Source organism: Tupaia chinensis, unplaced genomic scaffold, assembly GCF_000334495.1.
Source record: "Tupaia chinensis unplaced genomic scaffold, TupChi_1.0 Scaffold000294_1, whole genome shotgun sequence".
NCBI lineage: Eukaryota > Metazoa > Chordata > Mammalia > Scandentia > Tupaiidae > Tupaia > Tupaia belangeri.
The window spans coordinates 447774-463216 of NW_006159779.1; the positions used below are offsets into that span (position 1 = coordinate 447774).

The 15443-nt window shown below is 61.5% G+C and overlaps 1 protein-coding gene across 1 annotated transcript in view; it reads right to left on the reverse strand.

Moving 5' to 3' along the window:
* Positions 1–12006, reverse strand: part of PARVB (parvin beta) — an 85351-nt gene extending 73345 nt beyond the window's left edge. Inside the window, exon 1 of the mRNA XM_006150663.3 lies at positions 11937–12006. Coding sequence (XP_006150725.2) covers position 11937 — 1 coding nt within the window. The 5' untranslated portion in view covers positions 11938–12006. The remainder of the gene's footprint in view (positions 1–11936) is intronic.
* Between the last annotated feature and the right edge of the window lie 3437 nt (positions 12007–15443).

A 15443-nucleotide genomic window follows, 5' to 3' on the forward strand; every position in this document is an offset into this window, starting at 1 on the left:
CAGGGAGTCAGGCTGCTCGCTGCCCCGCCCCCCACACACACGTGACAGCTGCAGCCCGCCTCCCCAGGTGTGTGATTGTAGGGCGTGCCCGCCTAAGCCCCCCAAGAGCAGGGCCCGGGGCCAGTGGGGCATGGCCTGGTCTGGCCTCCTGTGCAAAACCCGAGCCATGGAGCTGGTCAGTGGCTGGAATGAAGGAGCGAAGGTCCGAGCGCCGTCCACAGGGAAACGGGCTACCAGAATTTAGGAAAGTCGGGAGAGCAGGAAACAGGCTGCGTAGGAACGGCTTCTCCCTCAGCCACTCAACTGGGGGGAAGGAGGGACTCCCTGACAGTTCCATTAGCCTGGCAGTCGCAGGTCACCGAGAACCCAGTTAGCGTCATGCGGCCTGCAGAGGGTGCGGGCGCGGGGGAAGGCTCCCCTTGGCAACTGGGGCTCCTGTACGAGCGGCTCTCCAGGCCTGAGCTCGCCCCCGCTGGGTGCGTGCAGACCGGCCCCCTGCTGCCGCGGCCCGCCAGAACACGGGCCCCAGGTGGGGAAAGCCCAGTCTCTCGGGAAACGGCCGAATACCAGGGGTGCTTCGGCACAAACAGAAAGCGCCGAGGCCCAGGAGCTGACATTACCTCGCCGACTCCCTCGGCCCAGAAGCAGGCTTGTTCTTCCCCTTCGTCCCCAGGGTAATCAGAAAAATGTTAGAGTCGCAGGAACATGAATCGTCTGTGGGCAGGAGAACAGGAAGGAAGACATCGGGGTGCACGCTGAAATGTCAGGTTTAGCATAGAAGCCACCGACCGACCAGGCAGACACCGGGCACGGGCGGGGCCTGCGTGCGGCTTTCTGTTCACAAAGGTCAATGGGTCCTTGAGGGACGAGCCATGGCCTGCTCGGTGGTTCAAACTGAAAGTCCGCGGGTCAGCCTCTCACCTCGCCCCTCCAAACGCATCTGGTAGGACCCTTGGGCCTCAGCGGGGTCTCAGAGATCCTGCCCTCCCAACCACCTCCACAGCGTCTCGAGACGTCACCCCCCGGGCTCAGGCCATCGGGCCCCTCCTCTGCCCATGGACCATCCAGGCCTCCAAGAGCAAAGGCCAAACCCTTCCCCATGGTGTCGCAGGCTGCTGGCCACCTGGCCCGGCCGACTTCCCAACGCCTCTCCAGGCCCCCCGGCCAAATGGAGTCCCCTGCCCCCGCTGAAGAGCTGGGACGGCCCACATCTTCGCTTGTGGCCTGTGCCCTCCAGAAGCACCCTATCCCACAGCCGCCGCCAGGGGCCCCCACACTGCAGTCTCCGCGGGCACTACAGACGTCCCCCTGCTCGAAAGCCAGGCTCCTCTCCTCCCGGCTCAGCTCAGGTCACACTGGTCCAGACAGGGAAGAGGAGGGTGCGGCGGCATTGCAGGCACCTCCCAGAATGGCCAAGCGACCTCAGGCACCACCTTGAACTCTGGGGTCACCTCCCCCTAAATCACTCTCACGATGAACTAGCCCTGCTCACCGGGGCGTTGTGACAGCTGGCCCAGTGGGTGGCGTGCGGCCATGTGGCAGTTACTGAGGGGACATCTAGAAATGCGTCCTCAGTGACGTCCCCATCGTGCCAGCAGCTCCAAATGCACCAACACAAACCTGATAGTGCAGCCTGCTATGCGGGTCATGGCCCAACGTGGTGCTCAGGGCGCCGGCACTTAAACACAGAGAAGGCTGGACCCTAGCAGACCCCAGCTCTACATAAACCCCAGGGTGGCAGCCAGACGGGGCGGTTCTGAGAAGCGCAAAGGTTCTGGAGCCCACCACACAGGCTGCCTCAGACGCCGCCGCCACCGCCCAGCGCCACCCATAGCAAAGAAGCCACCGACCGACCAGGCAGACACCGGGCACGGGCGGGGCCTGCGTGCGGCTTTCTGTTCACAAAGGTCAATGGGTCCTTGAGGGACGAGCCATGGCCTGCTCGGTGGTTCAAACTGAAAGTCCGCGGGTCAGCCTCTCACCTCGCCCCTCCAAACGCATCTGGTAGGACCCTTGGGCCTCAGCGGGGTCTCAGAGATCCTGCCCTCCCAACCACCTCCACAGCGTCTCGAGACGTCACCCCCCGGGCTCAGGCCATCGGGCCCCTCCCCTGCCCATGGACCATCCAGGCCTCCAAGAGCAAAGGCCAAACCCTTCCCCATGGTGTCGCAGGCTGCTGGCCACCTGGCCCGGCCGACTTCCCAACGCCTCTCCAGGCCCCCCGGCCAAATGGAGTCCCCTGCCCCCGCTGAAGAGCTGGGACGGCCCACATCTTCGCTTGTGGCCTGTGCCCTCCAGAAGCACCCTATCCCACAGCCGCCGCCAGGGGCCCCCACACTGCAGTCTCCGCGGGCACTACAGACGTCCCCCTGCTCGAAAGCCAGGCTCCTCTCCTCCCGGCTCAGCTCAGGTCACACTGGTCCAGACAGGGAAGAGGAGGGTGCGGCGGCATTGCAGGCACCTCCCAGAATGGCCAAGCGACCTCAGGCACCACCTTGAACTCTGGGGTCACCTCCCCCTAAATCACTCTCACGATGAACTAGCCCTGCTCACCGGGGCGTTGTGACAGCTGGCCCAGTGGGTGGCGTGCGGCCATGTGGCAGTTACTGAGGGGACATCTAGAAATGCGTCCTCAGTGACGTCCCCATCGTGCCAGCAGCTCCAAATGCACCAACACAAACCTGATAGTGCAGCCTGCTATGCGGGTCATGGCCCAACGTGGTGCTCAGGGCGCCGGCACTTAAACACAGAGAAGGCTGGACCCTAGCAGACCCCAGCTCTACATAAACCCCAGGGTGGCAGCCAGACGGGGCGGTTCTGAGAAGCGCAAAGGTTCTGGAGCCCACCACACAGGCTGCCTCAGACACCGCCGCCACCGCCCAGCGCCACCCAGGGCGCGGGAAGCACCTTAGCCCCTAGCAGGAGGCTGTGGGGCCTGCAGAAGGCTGGGACGCACTCCCCGGGGACTTGGAGCAAAATCAAAATGCAGCCACCGTCTAGAGGAAAGGGTGGCGAGGGGGCCCACCCAGGGAGGGCACGGCGTTGGCTTGGGGGCTTCGGGGCAGGCTCAGGGTCGCCATCACTTGAGCACATCACCCAGTTACCCCACCTCTTGAGGGACAGCTGGACACGGCCTAGGCCAGCTGCCTGTGCTGCCCCCAAGGGTGGCCCCATCTGCCTCTTGGCCCCTCTCAACTCCCTCCCTGGCCGCAGGCACACCCTCGGCCAGTCCCTGGTGAGAGCAGGTCACCTCCGACGTGGAGGCTGCATCTGTCACATTCCCACCGATCAGTCATCTCGTCCTAGTGAGTCCTTCAACGCGATTCAATCACCGGTCATGACAATCTGTCATTAGTTAATAATAAAGGAAAGAGTCTAGAAAAAGCAGAAGGCGGGGGCGGGCTGTGAAAACCAAAAGAAACTCACAATCACCAAACGCAGCACCAACATCTCCCATGCGTCTGTCACAGCCCTCTGAACCAAGCCGTGTACCGGCCCGCAGCCCGTGCGCCCCGCCGAGGAGGGCAGGGCGAATCACTGACCACTCCCAGCAGGGGCCGAGCAGGCAAGGTTAACACACTATTAGAGAAATGCGTTTAATAAAGAGAAGACAGGAACAGCAACGGAACGGATAAATCCAGAGGAGCAAGTTCGGCGGGCTCCCGAGCCGTACCCTCGGCCAGTCCCTGGTGAGAGCAGGTCACCTCCGACGTGGAGGCTGCATCTGTCACATTCCCACCGATCAGTCATCTCGTCCTAGTGAGTCCTTCAACGCGATTCAATCACCGGTCATGACAATCTGTCATTAGTTAATAATAAAGGAAAGAGTCTAGAAAAAGCAGAAGGCGGGGGCGGGCTGTGAAAACCAAAAGAAACTCACAATCACCAAACGCAGCACCAACATCTCCCATGCGTCTGTCACAGCCCTCTGAACCAAGCCGTGTACCGGCCCGCAGCCTGTGCGCCCCGCCGAGGAGGGCAGGGCGAATCACTGACCACTCCCAGCAGGGGCCGAGCAGGCAAGGTTAACACACTATTAGAGAAATGCGTTTAATAAAGAGAAGACAGGAACAGCAACGGAACGGATAAATCCAGAGGAGCAAGTTCGGCGGGCTCCCGAGCCGTGAAACTCGTAGTGATTCATCTGATCAGTAATATCCCAAAGTACCCAGGGAAATACAAAGCACGCTCTACTGAGAAAATAAGATTAAATCATTAAGTCATTAAAATAATAATAATAATAAGGTGGGGGCTCTCTTGCGCACCTGCCATGGAAACTCAGGCTTGGGGAGCGCTTGGGAAAACGCCGGCGCCCTCTAGCGGCCGATCTCCACACGAGAGAATCCAGCCTGCTGGGTGACCGGCCCCTTCTTAATGCAGGCATCACTGGGGTGGGGCTGCTTGATGCTGTCCGCCCGGTGCTGCAGCCCTGGTCCCGCCTGAAATGCTAAGAGCCCATGTGGCATTTCATCTGGTCCCCATCCACCTGCATCGATGACATCCGTGACAACGAAGCTGAGAGACCTCATGCCCGCACCTCTCCTTCCGGGGCACTCACAGGTGAGGCACACCCATGCATCTGTGCCACCAGATTCACACCCTAGTGCAGGATAAGGGCAGGCCACTGGGTCCTCCCTTTCCCGGCACAATGCCTGGGCCAGAGGAGCGCTCAGTGACCACCAGTGGGTTCCACGGTGACTCGCGATGCGTCGGTGTTCCTCCGGCGTCGCCCTTGGGAACGCAGAGCACCCACTTTCTACACCATGGGCTCCATGGCAGCTGGACGGTGCCTCTCCACTCCCCAGAGATGACACATCCTAATCCCAGGAACCAGGGCTTTCCGTGGCCAAAGGGATCCTGCAGCTGTGACTGGGGTGAGATGGGATTGGCATGGGTATGCAGGTGACCTGCTGTCACCAAAAGGGTCCATAGAAGAGGGAGGCGGGAAGGTCAGCAGGAGAGGAGACGCGAGGTCCGAGGCCGAGAGGCTGGGAGACGCTGCATCTGTGGCTGTGGAGGTAGAGGGGGGGCCGAGACGCTGGGGAGGCTCGGATTCTCCCCATGAGCTTCCAGAAAGGCATGCAGCCCTGCTGACACCGTGACCCTGCTGACACCGTGACTCTGGAATGTTCCGGAATGGTGAGGTGATGGAGTTGTGCTTTTAACCTTACAGGAGCCCTAGGGAAGTAGACACCTCGAGGCAGCCAGCACCCTGCCACGTCTGCAGGCCGGGCGCACCCCCTGCCCCAGGCTGTGAGCAGCAGCTCCGAACCAGGCGCCGGCACAGGACCCCGACGGCCGGCCTCGCTTCCACAGGCAGGACGGCCCTGCACGGCAGCGCAGCCCCACACCAGACCTGAGGGGAGGTTTCTAGCAGCAAATCCATGAAAATGTATCTGTGTTTAAGGAGCCAAGTGCACAGGAGAGTCCTGTGGCTGGCGAGCTCTGTCGGGGGCTTCTCAGGTGGCCCCGGAGCCAGAGTGGGGTCAGGGCTGAGGCCAAGTCGGGTCAGAGCGCCCTCCGCCCTCCGCCCTGCCTGGTTATCGGTCTCACGAGGATCGCCAGGGATTGCTAATTGCCTGAACTTTTCGGTCACAGCTGCGCCCACACGCCTCTCCCGGCCTGAACCTCTGCGTCTTGTCTTTGTTCCCAAGAGCACCAGATGCCACCGTCCCTCCAGGGAGTGGCCCACCAGGTCCTCACCTTCCACACCCGCATGATCCAGCAGCTCTCTGGGGACAGCAGTCAAGGGGCTACAGCCGAACACCCCCCAGACATCACATCGGTGCCTTGCGGGCAGCCATACCCTCCCAGCACAACCGGCACCGGGCTCTAAGCAAGCTGGTAAAGAAAGGAGCACGTGGGACCAGCAGCTGGCATAATGGCTATGTCGCTGGACTCCTGCATAGTCGACAGCGGTTCAAGTCCCAGACTCGGTGGCTTAAACTCACGCTGGGCATGGGTGTGCATGCGTGCCCAGGATCCCAAGAGGAGAATGGAAGAGAAGGGATTGCAGCGTGGCCATTCCCCCTGGGGGGTGATTTCTCGCTTTCTGTCTCTCTGTCTCTCTCTTTCTGGCGAGCGCACGCGCCCTATAGCAAAAACCTCTCTCTTAAAAAAAAAAAAAAATAGAACGAAGAAAGGAGCTCTTGTCACAGGACATCCGGCACCTTCTATGGGTGCAGACACCCCTTACTGCTCCCCACACAGGAATGCTCCCCACCGTGGTACGCTGGCCAGAAGGGGGCAGAGGAGGCTGTGAGCTGGGACATCAGGTATGTGACTGTCAGGGCATGACCTGAGCCGAGCTAACGTCCCTGGGAGACGGCAACAGAACCTTAAGTGCAGGTTCTGGAAGAGAGACAGACCGACACCACAGCCTCGTATAAACAGCCCCTCCCGAGTTAAGGGGGCAAACGGGGCTCACGGGACCGAGGACCCAGGGCCCTGTGCCCGCCACCCCTTCCCCGCCTTGCCCAGCACACTGGATGCAGGTAGGTCTGGAATACCCGCCAGGTGCTACGGGTTGAACTGCACCCCCAGAAGGACACGCGGGACGCGGAGGCCTGGTGACGAGAGTGGCTGTATTTGGAAGCGGGGCCTTTGCAGGGTAATCCAGCTCACAGGGGCCACAGGGGCCCATCAGGTACGGCTGCTGTCCCTGAGAGCAGGGACACAGCCACGTGGGGAGGCAGGGACTGCATGGATGTGGCCACGGCCCAGAGCACCTGGAGCCACCCCGAGCTGGGCGGCCCTCTCCGGGCGAGCACGGCCGACCTCGATCTCGGACTCGGGACGGTACACTCCTGCAGACTGAGCCCCAGTCTGCGGTGCTCTGCTGTGGCCATGGCTCTGTGACACCAGCACCCCCATGTCCCTCAGGACAGCCTGCAGCATGGACAGGAAGGCCAGGTTGGGCACGGACGGGGCTGGGGCTTGCTCACCACAGTGGCACCCCCTTCTCTGCAGAAGCACCCCTTCTCTGCAGTGACCCCCATCATCTCCACAGTGGCACCCACCTCTCTGTGGAGGCACCCCCTTCTCTGTCTCCACAGTGGCCCCCCTTCTCCACCGTGGCGCCCCCTTTCTCTGCAGTGAAGGCCCGAAACCACAGGCAGAACGGAGCCCCACGGGGCTGTTTCCCTAAACAGCACACACCTATGAAGGCTTAGCATGCCAGTTAGCCTCGGTGGGGTGAACGGCGGGACAGTCACAGCCCCGCCTGGAGAAGCACCGCGGAAGCACGCACTCTGGGCTTCTTGTGACTGCCCTCTCTATGCTACTTCTGGGTCACGGTCGGTGGCAGGCAATTGAACCCTCGGCCACTGAAGCCCAGATAGGGGGACTGCGATGGCGTTGGCGGGGGCACCGGGCCCGCGCTGTGTGACATGCTGATGACAATCAGACTTCCAGCCAGGCTAATCCATGCACATTCCAAGCACATGGCAAGCGCTCTCATCCCAGGGTTGGGGCCTTCCCTCCACACCCCCTATCCTGGGCAGCCCCTCCTAGGGCAGTGACTCTTGGTGGCCCGATCTTGTCCCCCAGCCTCCAGGAGATATCAGCAGTGTCTGGAGGTAGTCTGGGTCGTCACGCTGACATCTGCTGTGCAGAGGCCGGGGATGCTCCGACAAGCTCGTGACACACAGGCCGGCCCACCAGGGTCCTCCATGCAAACAGCAGGGCTAGGGCCGGGGGGAAGAAGCCGGTCCCTGCTGACCCGAGAGCCTGGGCAGGAGCAGAGCCAGCGTCTCTCTACCACCGTGTACTGTCTGCCGTCAGACTCCCGTGAAGGCAAGGATGGCATGAGGGGCTTGCTTTCCCCGGCCAGGGCCTGCTGTGTGGGCGCCCCAGCTGCCCTCTGCTATGTGGACCATTAAGTGCTAGGCCTACTGCCTGTGACACCCAGGGCCCTCTGGCAAGGCATGGCCAAGCAGGGAGGTTCTGCCTGCTGCTACCCTGGCTCTGCCCTGGGGGAGCCCGGGGGATGGTGGTGGCCACAGGTGGGTCTCCCTGGCACAGAGGGCTGACCAGGTTCCCTCGCCCCTCTGCTTTCTTGTCCAGGCAGGGCCGGGCTCCACGGCACATCCATCCATCTCCATGAGCCTGCAGTGCCCTGGCACACCCAGACTCTAAGGCCCCACCCTCACATGGGCCACCCTGGGGCTACCATGTGGCAGGGAGGGCAGCGGGGACCAGCAAGGGTGCCAGAGAGCAGGCAGGCATTAGGGAGCAGGCAGGGCACCAGGGAGCAGGGAGGGCACGGGGGCACAGGGGGTGACCAGGGTGCAGGGAGGGCACTTCCTGACCCCCACCCCCACGTCCAGAGAGCCCTCCGACCCCGAAGTGCCCTGGGCGGTTCTCACAGCACCCTGCTTCATCTCTGCCCGTCGTGCACCTGCAGGTTTCGGCTGCAGTGCACGATCACCAGCTGGTGCAGGGGCCTCGTGTTCCCTCCAGAGCCCAGCACGGGTTTGCACACAGCAGGCCCTCGACAGCTGCCCACCGAGGACCTGGATTGGACACGGCGCGGTCCCTCGGCATGACGGGCGACACGGATGATGTACAAGGGTGTGTGAGAATGCCGCGAGGCACAGCAAATGAGGGTGATGCCAGGCCCTGGCTGGCTGGAGAGTTCGCAGTGAGGGACGGAGCGGCCGCAGTGCGTGTCCCGGGCCAGCCCTCTGCCTCCCGGGCCCCGCCTGCCACAGGCCACAAGTGCTTCTGTTCCAGGGTTGGGGGCACCTGGGGGGGGAGGTGCGGCCCCCCCCCTGGCTGCCGGAAACGTCTACATTTGGACTGTAGGGGGCCTCTGCCTCCTGGTTCTCCTTATCGCAGTGGGCGCTCGAGAGGTCTAAGGGGCAGGACTGGGGAGAGGCGGAGTGGGTAAATCCACTTTTAGCTTCCGAGTCCCTCTGACAGTAGAAGCAGTCTGCCTTGTGCAGTTTCTGCTACAGTTAGCACAGGGTTCGGCCTCCTTGGCGTCTGCCATCCACTCACCCAACACCCACCTGGTGGACATCGCTAACATTAGGTCGGGCACCCGGGGGCCAGGGAAGACTCAGACACAGGCCCTGTCCCCAGGGCCGTGGAGTCCAACAGACACATACGGACGTATATGAGAATGCCGGGGGATGCAGGATGGATGGCGTGGTGGTCAGGGAGGCTTCCTGGAGGAGGCAACCTTAGACCTGAGTCTTGAAGAAGTCTGGCCTACAGGGTGGAGGGAGAGGATGCCAGCCTTCTACCCTCACTCTCCAGGCAGGAAGGGGCCTTATTAAAATAACAGAAACTCATCCTTTCTCTCTGGGCTGTCCTGTGGCAGGAAGAGGTCTGATGATAAGGCAGGGAGACACAGGGTGCCTCTGAGTCCTATCAGCTGGTTCTCAGAGTCACTCCCCTTGTTCCCTGGATGGGCGGTGAGGTGGCCTGGGGTTCAGGCCAGGGACTAAGGACCAGCTCCGTGGGCCTGCCCTCCTGCATCCGGTCCACCAGCACAGCCAGGGCTCCCAACAGTCTGGAGGTGATGGCAGGTGCTCCGCAGGGCGCGTGGCCGGGAGAGCGGGAGCCCGTGGCGTTCAGAGTTCAGGTCCCCAGGTCGGGCCTGTCTGCCACAGGGAAGGCCCCGACTGCAGAGCCATGAGGCATGGACGGGTCCCCAGGCAGGAGAGGGGAAGGCGGGGCAGGCAGAGCCCGGCCAGCCACAGGCAGAATGGAACGGCCGCCAGTGGAGCGCAGGTCCCCTTTCCTGGGCCAGGCGGGATGACGACGGGTGAACCCAGCTTGTCCTTGTTGCCGTTTACCAAGGAGGAAAATAAATCTTGGGGAAGTCGAAATCGCCCATGGCCTCCATTGCTGAGAAATGCTGTGAGGACCCGCACCCTCCCTGCCCTGCTAGCCAGACCCGGACAGGCACGGCACCACGTCCGCAGAGACAGTAGGTGTGGCAGGAGGTGACAAGCGCAGTGACAAGGGGCTCCAGGGAAACGCTCCGGTGCTGAGCGACGGGCGTGGAGCACGTGGCCACAGCGGAGGGCCGGGCTCAGGCCTGCCAGCTCTCAGAGCCGGGCCCTTTCTTTTTTATTTTTTTAGTTATAGGGCGCGTGTGCTCACCAGAAAGACAGAGAGACAGAGAGACAGAAAGCGAGAAATCCCCCCCCGGGGGGGGGTGGCCACGCCGCAAACCCTTCTCCTCCATTCTCCTCTCGGGATCTTGGGCACGCATGCACATGTGCCCGGCGTGAGTTGAAGCCACCGGGTCTGGGACTCGAACTATAGTCAAATACATGGGAGTTCAGAGACACGGCCATTACGCTAACTGCTGGCCCCCCGGACCCCTTTCTTAAGAGAAACATTAACAGACGCCCCTCTTCCCATCAGCAGGGGGAGCACGGGGAGCTCAGCTTCAGCCCCCCAGGGGGGGATAGAGGCAGGGGCAGGGGCATTTCCGGAAGCCCCAGAGACCATGAGGACTGAGATGCGGCAGTGGCCGACGCCAGTCTGTCCCAGGTGAGTCCTGGGCATGGACATTCACGGATCTGACTCTGGTGACTCGAGCGCAGGCCAAGGAGGCAGCACCAACAGGACAAGGCGAAGGTTGGGGTGTCTTTTCAGGACTTCTCAGGGCCCTGGCTGTCCAACGCACTCGTGACCTCAGTCTGTCCCTCCCTGCCCACCCAGCACCGACCCAGGACACGCTGGGGAAACAGGGTAGGGGCGACCCTGGGCCCCAGGACCCCTGCTCTGGGGTCGGGCAGAAGCCCATGACAAGGACACGCTGGCTTAGAAGATCCCCGCCAAGATCTCGCCTCAGGAGTGAGGTCTGACAGGGTGGGGAGAGGGATGAACGAAGAATGGGGTCTCACAAGCCGCGGGTGGAGGGACCGCTCCCTGGCCAGCCCCGTGGACCACGGCTCCCTCCTGGTCAGCCACTTAGCCGGTTCCCGGGCTGAGGCCTACCGTCTCAGGCCACCTGGTAGGCTCCTCCTCCAGAAGTGCCCCAGCCCCACAAAGGCCTGCTGAGAAGCATGAAAGGCCAAGGGCAGACACCCCCTGTGAGCACCTCGGGGAGGGCCCCCTGTCCCCCACCTGGGCACGGGCTCTCTTCCTTGGGATTCGCAGGCCGAGCTCAGAAGTCTCGACCCCACACGCAGGGGAGGCCCAGCTGTTGCAAGCTTGCCTGGCGTCAGGACCACAGGGGCAATGACTGTCATCTCACTGGACCCCCAGAAGGTCCCAGGGAGGTGACCTTCAAGCTTAGGACCAGAGCACTGCCTAGAAAGCCAGGCAAGTGGGCAAACTCCTGATTCCCCTTCCCATTTGCTGTGTGGCCTGGGCAGGTTACTTAACCTCTCTGGGCTTCGGTTTCCTGAACGGTAAAAGGAAAGTGGTTATGAGGAGCGCATGGAGCAAAGTGCAGTAAGAAGTTGGGATGGTCCATGGGACACAGCCCAGTTCACATCCCGGGCCTTTGTTCCGGGAGGAAGCAGGAAAACTGCGCCAGGGTGGGCTGTGCCAACCAGGCCCGCCCTAGGCTTGCCAGGCGCCAAGTGCCCCCACTGACTGGCCCAGTCTCTTACCCAGCGGTGACAGAGAAGGAACAGACCAGAGACCATCAAAGAGAAACCCACCCCGTCGAGACCGGCACCGGGAAACCCTGTCACCTGTCCCAGCAAGCGTCCCGAGTACTCTGCGGACGAGAAGGGCTTCGTGGCCCACCACAGCAGTGGGGACCATGTCCCGCAAGGCAGACCCTGTGCCCGGGGCCGAGCGAGATAACCGACGGTCCTCCTTTCTCTCCCTTCTAAGTCCGTGGTCCGTGACTCCTCCCCACGAAAGCCACGCAGCCGGCTCACAAACCCCCGTGAAGTAGGAAAGGCACTGAGCGCCCAGGCTCAACTTCTGAAAACGGTTCGAGGGAAAGCACACGGACTCACTGGCGGGCAGGATGAGGCGGACGGACAGGCAGAAACGCTCCCGGCTGCGGGCGAGGCGAGCGAATGGCCAGGGCCACTCGGTGGTTCATATATGGACACGGCAGGATGGCCACCATGACTTGCACTTTGAGCCAAAGGCCTCTCCAGGGGAACTTCGAGGAAGGTCACACAGGATGCAGCTGCCGGGAGCCCTGGGGCTTTTCAAACCACAGAACCCTGCAGACCACAGCCGACCACGCTCTGTGCCCCCAGTGGCTCCTTGGGCCACGCGCACCGCCCCCTGAAAAACACACCCACAACCCGTGACAAAGGAGGGAAGGACGGGGGTCTCCACTACTTTGGGGTGACTTGAGACTTCTCAGTAGGGACCAGTGAAAACCTGAGCTGCTAGGCAGGCAGGCAGCGGGGCGGTAAGGCACTGGGTCCCACATGGCTAACTCTGGGACCGGGTGGCCTGAAAATCATGCCGGTGTGTGCACACGCCCCAAATCCCCAGAGGAGAGCAGAGGAGGGACAGTAGCGTGGCCACTCCCTTGGGGGGACTTCTCACTTTCTCTCTGTGTCTCTAACACGCGCACGTGCCTGTAACAACTAAGAAACTTGAACCTCTGACCACCTCCACTCTGGGCCTCGGGACAAGAGCCCAACGGGAGTCTCGGAGCTCACGTGGGCTGGGTCTCTGTAGACCATGTGGAAGAACATCACCGCAGACACGCGTCGCCCCTGTCTCTCCAGGTGGCCAGCTATGTCAGAGGACAAACGCTGACACACTGAACACTTGTCACTGTTTCCACGACAACAGAACCAAGTACCAGAAAGAGTGGGCCGAGGGAGCTGGGGCCGCCCACTGCAGAGGCCGCAGGAGGCTGGCCTGCTCGGGGAATGTCCTGGGAGAGGGGCAGGTGGGAGGGAACTACGCCCGCCTTTGCCTGCAGTGTCCCCTTCTCCCAGCCGCCGGACCCCCTGCTGGCTTCACGGCCAGGTTCAGCACCCACAGCTGGGCGACAAGGACAGGATCCCGTGTGGAGCCGGGGGTTCGGCAGAGCTGCCCGGGTGGGGTTTCTGAGGGAGGGTGGAAGTACACGGCACCTAGGGCCTCGGGAGCACTGCTCTCTTCACCCAGTAATCGCTGACTCCCACCTCCCTGGAAACCCTAGGCGGCTTCCTGTAGGAGTCCTCAGTCACCCACAAGTCCCGGGATTGCAAGGCCTCCCACCCCTCACTCCTACTAGAAGGGCACAGACCAGGGCTCACTGGACTGGAGACCGTGGGCCAGCGGCACTGACCACACAAAGCCCAAAGCCAGCACTCCCCACAGCTGACCCCCACGCGGGAAGCTGGATGGAGGAGGCAGCGCAGGGACGTGATGGCACCAGGTACCAAGGGGCAAAGCCGGCCGTCTGTGGGCACTTGGCAAGGAAGGCCCTCGCCAGCCCAGTGCTCCACAGGGGCCCAGCACCAACCCCAGGAGGCAGCCGGGGCAGGACATGGGGTCTCCACCTCTGCCAGGCAGGCCATACTGGCTCAGCTCCTCGGAGGGGAGGCAAAACTGACAGAGGTTCAGGCACAAACAGAAACCTGCTTAGCTTTTTTTTTTTTTTTTTTTTTGAGAGGTTTTTGCTAGGGGGCACGTGGGGCCCAGAGAGACAGAAAGCAAGAAATCACCCTCCAGAGGAGATGGCCACGCCACAACCCCTTCTCCTCCATTCTCCTCTCGGAATCTTGGGCATGCATGCACACGTGCCCAGCGTGAGTTTAAGCCACCGGGTCTGGGACTCGAACTGCGGTCAACTGCGTGGGAGTTCGGCAACATAGCCATTACGCTAACTGCTGGTCCCCTGCTTAGCTTTTAGAAGGAAGTAAATGTGAAAAGTCATGAACAGAGCAGGAGCTCCAGGTCACCTTACAGAGCATTTCCAGACCAGACCATTTTGGTGTGACAGCCACTCACGTTGCTTGTTCCCCAAGTGCTCATCGACGCCTGCCCGCCAGCCACGGGGGAGCACAGGAGACGGCGAGGCGGGAGAGGCCTCGCTCTTCAGGTGCCACTATAGTTTCCTACTTGCCACAGGGTGTGTGCGCTCACCAGAGAGAGACTGAGAGAGGGAGAGGGAGAAGGCAGCTCCAGGGGGGCATGGCCACACCGCGATCCCTCCTCCTCCATCTCTCTGTTCTGTCAGGACTGGGGCACACACGTACACACGCTGCACGTGTTTTTCAAGCCGCCAGAGATGGGATTTGAGCCACAGGGTTGGCCATGAGGGACTCAGCTCCTTTAACCCTAGGCCACAGTGCAGGCCCCTTGGGTGCCACCATGAGGACGAATTCGGGAACTGCACTGGATGCTCACCAGGGGCCTGTGAGAAGGGCAGGAAGAGTCCTCAGTACCAGCGCATGACAGGAGGCCTCCGGGTCCCTCCGGGTTGGGAGGTGGCAGCAGGCCTCGCGGTCACACAGAGGCACAGCACACGGCACCCCGCCCAGCTGTGCACGTGCACCTACCTCGTGCCAGGCCCCGTTCAAGCCCGTACGGTGGTGAGAAGACAGAGGCCCTGCCTTGGAGGCGCGAGCAGAGGAGCAAGTCGATGAACGTGCGACCCGGCGTTTGCGCGCAGTGGCGGGCGCGATGGAGACGGGGGAGAGTGGGGGAGAGGCACGTCTTCCGTAAGATAAATCACGAAGGCTAAACAAGTGCAAGTTCCGCCCTGGCTGGATGGCCCTCGTCACTGGTGTCTGTGAAAAGCCAGAGAAGTTCCAAGCACTCCACGGCTGAAGTGCCTCCCAACCTCCAAGGGGCTGACGGAGCGAGGCCCTTCTGTATGCCATCTCCCACCGGAATCTCAACATGCTAATGACTTACAAAACAGCTTCGGGGGGAGGACAGGATGTTTCAGAGAAAGGGTAACTCCGAGGGTGACTTTCAAGACAGGGACAGTTCCACGGCAGCCACCCCCCTGGTGCCCACAGACCCAGGAAGGTCTGCAGTGTCCCCAAGTTCATGGCCCTTCGGCAGCTTTCGAGGAAGGTCAAAGCAGGGGCCAGCTCTGTGGTGTAGCAGTAGTGGGCTGCTTAAGAGAAGCCAGACTCCACGCAGTGACTACGGTTCGAATCCCTGGCCCAGGAGGTGACAGGGTGAAGGACTGGAGGAAGGGGACTGCAGACTGATCAGATCCCGTGGAGGGGCCTCTGCCTCCCCACTCTCACATGTGCACATGCATACCCTATCATAAATGAAGGGGAGAAAAATAAAATAAATAAATAAATAAATGAGAATAAAGGCTTCCTTTAAAGGTGGGGGGAAACTAATAAAATACAATCTTTTTTTTTTTTTTTGGAGAGAGAGAATTTTTGCTACAGGGCATGAGTCTCACTGGAGAGAGAGAGACAGAGAGACAGAAAGAGAGAAAGACCAGCCCTCCAAGGGGGATGGCCACACTGCAATCCCTTCTCTTCCATTCTCCTTTCCGGAGATGCAGGCGCATACACCCAGTGTGAGTTTTGTTCGTT